The sequence below is a fragment of the Pectinophora gossypiella genome, chromosome 7, assembly GCF_024362695.1.
Source record: "Pectinophora gossypiella chromosome 7, ilPecGoss1.1, whole genome shotgun sequence".
Lineage (NCBI taxonomy): Eukaryota > Metazoa > Arthropoda > Insecta > Lepidoptera > Gelechiidae > Pectinophora > Pectinophora gossypiella.
Window position 1 is genome coordinate 2,742,528 of NC_065410.1, and position 8,647 is coordinate 2,751,174.

Sequence of the window (8,647 nt, forward strand, 5' to 3'; positions counted from 1 at the left end):
TAACAAGACTGTTCTACTTGGCAAGCAATGTACACATTTCTGTATAATCATAAACTGAGTACTTATTTGATAATGAGGAATGGGAGCTAGCTTATGCCGCCGTACGTCAAAAAAAAATCCTCTGGCTGCGGTTGGTTTCCGAGTTTGCGTTGTTTATTCAGAATTTAGAAGTAAAATAATCAAATTAAATTGTTTCTAAAAAAGCCGGGATAATGGCGCAGCCGCATTTTTCATTGTCGTGGCATTTATACAAACAGAGTATTTGCAGTGGGTTGAGTGCTTTACAACAGGTAAGAATAATAATAAATAAGTCGTGCAACTAACATTTTAACCTATCGGTTACATCTATTTTAATTTTTGATTTATAAACTTAGTATTTACCCAATATGAGCTGTGTATTTGTGGTATTAACAGTACTAAAACAAAATTTAATTAACCTATATGATATTATTGCCTAGTCCTTCAGGTATATCCTTTTCAAATCCAAACACCATTGTTTAGTTCAAGTATAGAAGTAAATTAAAACACATAATGCTGGGTTCTTACCGCATTATTCAGGGATACCGCGTACACCTCAAATAATGTATACTTTGAAATAAATTTTGTAAATCACTATTTAAACATCTTTTGCAGAAGATCCCTTAGCTATAAGTTAATATATTTAAAGTGATCTCCATTCCCACAGACAAACTGAGGAATTGGTTTTGTGGGGTTTTTTTTGTAACAATAATATTTGTGTACTTATGAATAATAAACATTTTAGTTATTGTTTTTGGAAATTTGGGCCTTATGAGGATATAACAAAGTCATTATTGATTAAAAGTACATATGACATAATACGACATCACACCTGTACATAAACAATATATAAATTAAGCATACTGTAAATTGGGTCATTTACTAAAATAAATTATGAAATTCTGATTACAAAATTTTTAATACTGTGGAGTATGCATAGGACTGCAAAAAATGGAAAGAGGAAAGGGAGGCCTTTGCCCAGCAGTAGGATCCTGTAGGCTAGATTAGATAAATAAAGACACATCTAAAACTAAAGAAAAACATTTTCTTTCTTCTATTTAGTTTATGAATTTTAATCAAGAAAAATGTACTAATAAGTTCAATGTTTTACCATGTTCTTCTATGACATCACAGTGTGCTTTTTTATAAAAAATCCATAGTAACTAATTTGACTAGTTGGAAACTAGTCTATTAAAGCAACCACCATGTAACACCTGAACTATATTATATTAAATAAATGAATATCAGTATGAACCAGTAGTGGCGCAGCATGGTGGAGTAAGTAGGGTAAGCTCTATGGCAGAGGGACACAACATTTAGGCTATTTATGTTAGGTTAGTAAGAAATTAATTTCAAAGTAGGTATTTTATTACTGACCAGAACGGAGAGTTTGTGGATATGACCCTGGCGGCGGACGGCCACCATGTTAAAGTGCACCAGATGGTAATGTCGCTCGTCAGCCCGTACATTAAGGAGCTCCTCTCTTCGATCCAATGTACTCATCCAGTCATTTTCCTAAACGTAAGTATGAATTTCATTATTCAAGTTTTCCATTCCATTCATATATATTTATGAACATTATCATCATCATAACATCATTTTAAAGTCAAGCCTGTATCTATAAGGGTAGGCAGAACTTGCAGTCATCAATCATCATCAGATGCACCTAAGAATTATTTTTTTCTGATTTTATTATGAAGCAGAACATAAAGTGCTACAACTGTATTATTTTATTTATCAATGATTTAATTAATTGTATGTATTTTTATAGGCCTTTGCCAAAGGGCAAACTGACACAAAAAAAGTGAAAATGTCAGCAAATTTGAAATCATGTATTATATAATACTGTATAATATTGTATAGAAAAAAAAAAAACATGTTACACACTTTATGTTGACTATATAATGTAAGCTGTCAGAAAACTCAAATAAAAAAAATATGCTATAAAAATATTCTTAGGTTAATGATATTAATTATAATTAAGGGCCTACTTGCCTGTTAGAGACATTAATTCCAGCCCTCATGCCCGTGGATAAATTTTCAATTTTTGAATTTTAAACAATTTTTAAATAATAATTGTGATTGTGAAGGAATTGTCATATTCTTCTTCATTTTTCTTATATTAAAAAAAATATAAAATGTAGATAAGCTCTATTTAATTTTGCAGAAAATGTCTCATGCAACTTTGTGTGCCATACTAGAGTACATATACACTGGGGAAGTCCTGGTGATGAAGGAGAACCTGCCGGCACTGATAGAGGCTGCCAAGGAGTTACGTATAAAGGGCCTTGAGGACATGGTAAAGATAAGACATCTATTTTTTTGACTAGCTTTTGCCCGCGGTTTCGCTCACGTTAAATTCGGGGTGACATGGTTCCCCTTTCCAGCTTTAGAACACAAAAGAGTGCCGATATTATGTCTTTCCATTAGAAAATAGAATGTAAAGTTTTTAGCTTCCTAACTTGAAAACAGCGAAAAGTCCATTATAAAATTTTACCCTCTCTTTGATGAGTTCCAGAGCAGATTTAAAAAAAAAATGATGCACGGCTTTTTTGTGAGTCACAAATAGTCCGCATACCATTTTTAGCTACCTTGAAAATTAAGGAATGCTCTATACAAACTTCCACTCCCCATTTGGAAAGTGGGGGGTTAGAAAGACACAAAAAGTAGCCTATGTCTTATGTTACTTATGTTAGATAGATAAATATAGCCTTTATTATGAACTTCTCTCTCTCTCTATTTAAGAGCTGCGCTCTTGCCGGTGGAGTAACCGCCATTCCTCTCTTCTTCCCGCCAAAACCTTCACCTCCCGATACGACACGACCTGCACCTTCTCTTTTATTTGTTTCATAAATGTTATCCTAGGTCTACCCCTTCCTCTCTTCCCTTCAATTTTATTATGAACTTATTCTAACAAAAATCATTTTTTTTAGCTTATACTTAATATTAAAAAAAATGTGTTTAATTAAGTTTAAAGATGTTATTTATCTTCTTTGTCCATTTGTCTTTTGACAAAGGCCTCCTCCAGCTCTTTCCACTTATCCCTGTCTCTCCCTAGCCTTCTCCACATATTTCCTGCTGTATTTTTTATTTCTTCTTCCCATCTCTTAATTGATCTTCCTCTCTTTCTTGTTCCTTAGGTTAGTCACAAAAATACAATCTGCTGTTGGAGCTCGATCACATTCTATGTATAGGTGGCGCAGTGTTATCAAGGCATCGAAGTCATTTGTTTGCTCTTCAGCTAACTTATCAGAGACACAACAAAATTGAGCGAGCCTTTCAGCATTCTGAAGCCGTTATTAAATTGCACTCTGTAAAATTAGCTATACTTAGGGAATAATACTTTCATGTTTACATTTTAGTGCTTAAAACTCTGTCAGGTATGGGCACTTAGTTCATCACGTGATGGATGGACCTCTGGTAATCTCGATTGAGAATAGATTCTAAAAAAAAAAATATGATTAATATTCATTTTTCAGAAAGTAGAGGTATCCCATCCAAACTCGGTGTCTCAGACAATGCTTGCCACCAGCAATGAAGGACGACCTCTCACACAGACTGGTTATTTCAAAAAATCTCAGCGCACCGATAAGAGCACCGAAGAACAAGAAGACTTGTGTATACCAACGTACAAGATTAGCAGATCTTCAAATAAAGAGTCAGGATCAGAGTAAGTCAGGAATCTATTTAATTATATAACTATTTAATAGTTTTTTGTTTTGTCTTGCTTCTGTAAAAGACCAGGGAGCTTAAAAAGGCTACATCAAAGCAATTTATGTTAAAAAAACAATAATGCTATTTGATATTTGTTTGCATTGCGTACTTTTATTTGCGCAAATGTCAAATTGCAATATTTCGTTTTAAATGAATAAATAATAAATAAATTGATTTATTTATAAAATTGATTTGTACAATTTAGGTTTACAATTTGGGTTTACACATGATTGCACAAATTAATTGTTAAACCCTGAGTCCTAAACTAAGCTTAAGCCTGTATCTTGGGAATCAGTGTCATTTGAACACTAATAAGTACAAACCAGAAAAAAAAGGAATAAAATAAAACCAGATACAATAGAAATACAAAAATCATCATCATCATCAAGAATAATTATGTACCATTGTGTGTGTCGTTTGAGCGTGCGTGTGTATGTTATGTGTGCCTGTGTTAGCGCGCGCGTGCGTGTGTGTGGTTGGGTGTGTAAGTTAGACAATGGCCCCGATTCCTGCAGACACCGTCTAATTTTATTTTAAGTTATATCCGTCATTTTCATATCCGTCGAAAAGGAAAGGGACGGATGATTCACAGCTCTTAATTTTAGGAAGAATGAGTAAATGAATGAATAACCCGGGCGAATCAAAAGGTATGTCGCTGGTATGCAATCCGTTTGACGTGCTGTCTACTTAACTGTGTCGGGTTATTGACTGATGTAAAATTTTTAGACGGTTGTTTTAGATTTGTGCTTAAAATTGACGTGTGTTCCATAAATTTTATGCTTGTCGATTACCCGTCCCTTTCCTTTTCGGCGGATAAGAAAATGACAGATATAACTTAAAATAAAATTAGATGGTATTTACAGGAATTAGCACCATTATTAGGTAATAGCCTTTCAGTGTCCTCCTAGGTGAGGTTTTGAAGCCAGCTAGACAGTTTCTTTCTAATCATGAATTTATTTAATGTACTAATGTTTAGTTTTTTATTGCTTCGATGTGGCCTTTTTAACCCACCAGATGCGCTCGTAGACGCCGCAAGGGCCATGCGCGCTGAAATTGCGCGGACTTCGGCGCGGATAGATGCGCGATATTGCATACGATGTCATACAAAGATTTATAAAATGTAATGACTTCGGCGCGTGTGGCTCCTGCGGCGCGTCTAGGTTAAGCGGACTCCATAAAAATGGAAAACACTGAAAAGGTGATGATTTAATAGTTTTTGTTCTTATCATTATTGAGTCATACAAAACCTCGTTGACAGTTTGCATTGAAAGGAAGAGAACAAACTTAATTGATTTGTTATAATTTCAGATTGACCACAATGGTCATTGACGATGTGGATGAGCAGAGTATGGATGACAGTGTCGACCAGGAGTACGACGACGATGTCATAGAAACAGAACAAAACGAGCCACAAACAAATGTTGGTGTTACTTCTGCAAATAAAAACAAAATACCCGGTAAATACATATTATGATGAATTTATTAGGACTTACGATGATCAAATTGGAGATGTCCTTAGAAAAGGTTCAATACGATCTACTCTGAACCGGCGCGGCGTGCGTGTATGAAGCGATTGATGAAAGTGGAGGAAGCAAGAGAAGTGTGTCAGGATCGAAGCAAATGGAATTCTATAGTCTCTGCTTACCCCGGTGGGAAATAGGCGTGAGTTTATGTATGTATGTATGTATGAATTTATTGACTCATAAAGAAGTATTACATGTTTACACATTTTTAGAGTTGCCGCGAATAGTAATTAAGACGAATAATCGAAATGCGAATATTCGCCATTTCGCACTGTGAATAAGTCGAATTGTTCGCCGAAATTATTCGACATCTAAAGAATATCTCTAATGGTAATAGAATTTAAAGTACAAATCGCACCACTTTTGGAAGACTTCGTTGTCTGTTTTTTCAACTCGTTATAATATTACACTGATAAATCGAGCGGCATCGATTATGCCTTGTCATGTTTGCAGGAATTGGCTACATGACAGTTTTCGGAAAAGTATTTTAAAAATGACAGTTGCTTATTTTAAACCTCTTAAGATATTTTATTTCCTCGAAAAAGTTTTTTATATTATAGAAAAAAAAACACGTTTTTCTTCAATTATTTTAAATATCGCGCCAAAAAGATTGGTCACGTGACATATTGCCCAGTGACGTCATAGTTCAACAAACAAAGAAACTGCCAAACGGTATCACTTGAAAACTGACAGATAGTTTTTGTTTATTTTGTGAAATGTGACGTCACATGAAGCTCAATCATGGCCGCCCGTGTTTTAAAGTCTTGTAAAATAGATAAAAAATCGCATTCTTATTATGTAAAAATAAAATATTTGAAAATGATCTTCATTAAAATGCTATTGGATAATTATCATTACATGATAAACTACCATATCCGACATATTTAATATTTTATAGTTACAACTGTCAAGTACTGGCTACTTGTAGCACCAATGTCAACAAATGTCAAATAGCAATATTGTTTTTTTAGATGGATTGCTTCGATATGACCTTTTACTTATTTTACAGATACCCAAATTCAATACACGATATCGAACCAGGGCGCTTTACAGATGATACTGAACCGATTTATGTACTACCTGCGCTATACTAGTCGGAAGAGCTCAAATCGACAATGGCGGTGTATGGATTACACAAATAAACACAAATGTCCAGCCACTATGATCACTAAGGATAATGTGGTTGTTAAACGGTAAGAAAACAATTAATTCAATTCTTTATTTTTAATAATAAATAGATAATGGTGCTGATTCCAGTACACACTATTTAATTTTATTTTAAGTTATACCTGTCATTTTCTTATCCGCCATAAAGAAAATCGACGGGTAATCGACAGGCATAAAATTTATGGAACACATGTACATTTTAGGCAGAAGTTTAAAAAACCCTTCCAAAAAGTTATAATAAGCCGGCAGAATTAAGTTAACAGCACACGTCAAATGGATTACATATGACCGAGACGTCTATTTTATTCGCCCGGGTCATTCTTTAATTTTAAAATTAACTGTTGTCAATCATCCGTCCCTTTCTTTTTCGGCGGATAAGAAAATGACAGGTATAACTTAAAATACAATTAGGAGGTGTATGCAGGATTCGGGGTCAATATATTTATTCCTCGGCAAATATTTCAATAACTAAGTACATTATTTTTGTCATGTAATAATAATTCGGACATTTTGTCACGTTTTTCCATGACGTCACATGTTGCTTTTTCATACAAATTCCATAGTAATTTTGTGTTTTGACGTTTAGGAAAAAGTAACTGATTTGACTAGTTGGACCACAGTTGGAGTCTACCCTATTGTCTTGATTCGCAGGTTTGGAGTGCACAACCATCCGTTCCACGACCAAAGGATATTAAAGAAAGCTCGGGAAAATTTAATCTACTCAGCTATGCACGATGCCGAAGCGATGGGCCTAAATAAGAAACAGATGTCCAAAATGTTGCCAGAGAGGAGAAAAAAGGATACTATTACGGATACTGTGTAAAAACTACAAGACCTCACGACTATATTCTCCACTGGGGCTGTCAGATGTTCTGCCTTGATGTAGAGGAAAACCGTTGTCAAACCAACGTGATAGGTGGAGAGCCGTACCGCCGTCTGTGATGGTCGATAGCCAACAACCACCCGTGTTTGTAAATGTATGGAGATTCAAAAAGTAATAGAAATATAAACATAAAAACATAGCATCACGGCTGTATCCCCGAAGGGGTAGGCAGAGGTGTATAGTATATACACGCACTCACCCACCCATGTGGTAGGGAGCAAGCCTATTAAAAAAGCACATATATAAACTCGCGGTATTTCCCGCCGGGGTAAGCCACAGATCCTGGAAACCACGTGATTTAAATTATATAAGATCCAAACATGAATTTATACTCAAGTGGAATACAGTTGTTTAGAGCTCGACCTGGGATTCTAACCAGAGACACTATGAAAAAAATAAATATGAATTTTGTTTTCTAATTGGCAACACTGAAGTACATGTTTATAGACAGAGAGACTTTACTCCCGCCCACAAATCTTATTGCGCTAGGCAGAACCACAAGTCTCTCTAGAAGACGACTTGTGTACACATTTATGGGAATGTATTTAGGGTTGACCTTTGAACCACATCTGTTCCGCTATCGCGTTATTTTGACATTTGGTTTGCTCACAGTATAGCGCTCGGCCGTCTCGCTCTAGCAAATGATTTTCCTGGGTGACAGAAAAGGATAGAAGCATAGTAAAGTGGGATGCGGTGTCGCCTAATGCAGTTCAACCCTTACATGCTAAGGTTTCAAGAATTGTGCCACCACCGACATTTTTCATTACTATATAGTATTATAATGGCCTCGATTCCTGCAGACACCTCCTAATTTTATTTTAAGTTATACCCATCATTTTCTTATCCGCCGAAAAGGAAAGGGACGGATTATTGTTAATTTTAAAATGAATGAATAACCCGGGCGAATAAAATGGCATTTCGCTGATATGCAATCCGTTTGACGTGTGCTGTCAATAAGTCTGTCGGGTTATTGGCCGATATAAAATTTTGGGAGGAATTGCTGCCTAAAATTGACGTATGTTCCATAAATTTTGTTTGTCGATTTCCCGTCTCTTTCCTTTTTCGGTGGATAAGAAAATGACAGGTATAACTTAAAATAAAATTAGATGGTGTGTACGCACCAGCACCATTGCCTTGTAAATAGTAATTGAACTACCTTAGACTAAGTAATTGTTACGAGTACATACTTAGCAGACTTACATTTTATGGATTTGTATAAAGATACGAAAGCCCGAATGTATTTAAATAAGTCTGAATAAATTCATTAAATTATAGTATGATAGTTTTATTAAATTAAGATTAGGTACTATCTTAAGATTACGGTGACAACCCTAATACGTAG

General features: G+C 35.1%; 1 protein-coding gene across 1 annotated transcript; it reads left to right on the forward strand.

Moving 5' to 3' along the window:
* The first annotated feature begins 95 nt into the window (after positions 1-95).
* LOC126368209 (modifier of mdg4-like) lies at positions 96-8,579 on the forward strand. Its single transcript, XM_050012107.1, has 7 exons — positions 96-290; positions 1,399-1,539; positions 2,186-2,317; positions 3,498-3,688; positions 5,041-5,189; positions 6,265-6,448; positions 7,074-8,579. The coding sequence occupies exons 1-7, from the start codon at positions 213-215 to the stop codon at positions 7,243-7,245; spliced, it is 1,047 nt and encodes a 348-aa protein (XP_049868064.1). The 5' UTR covers positions 96-212; the 3' UTR covers positions 7,246-8,579.
* Positions 8,580-8,647: the final 68 nt, after the last annotated feature.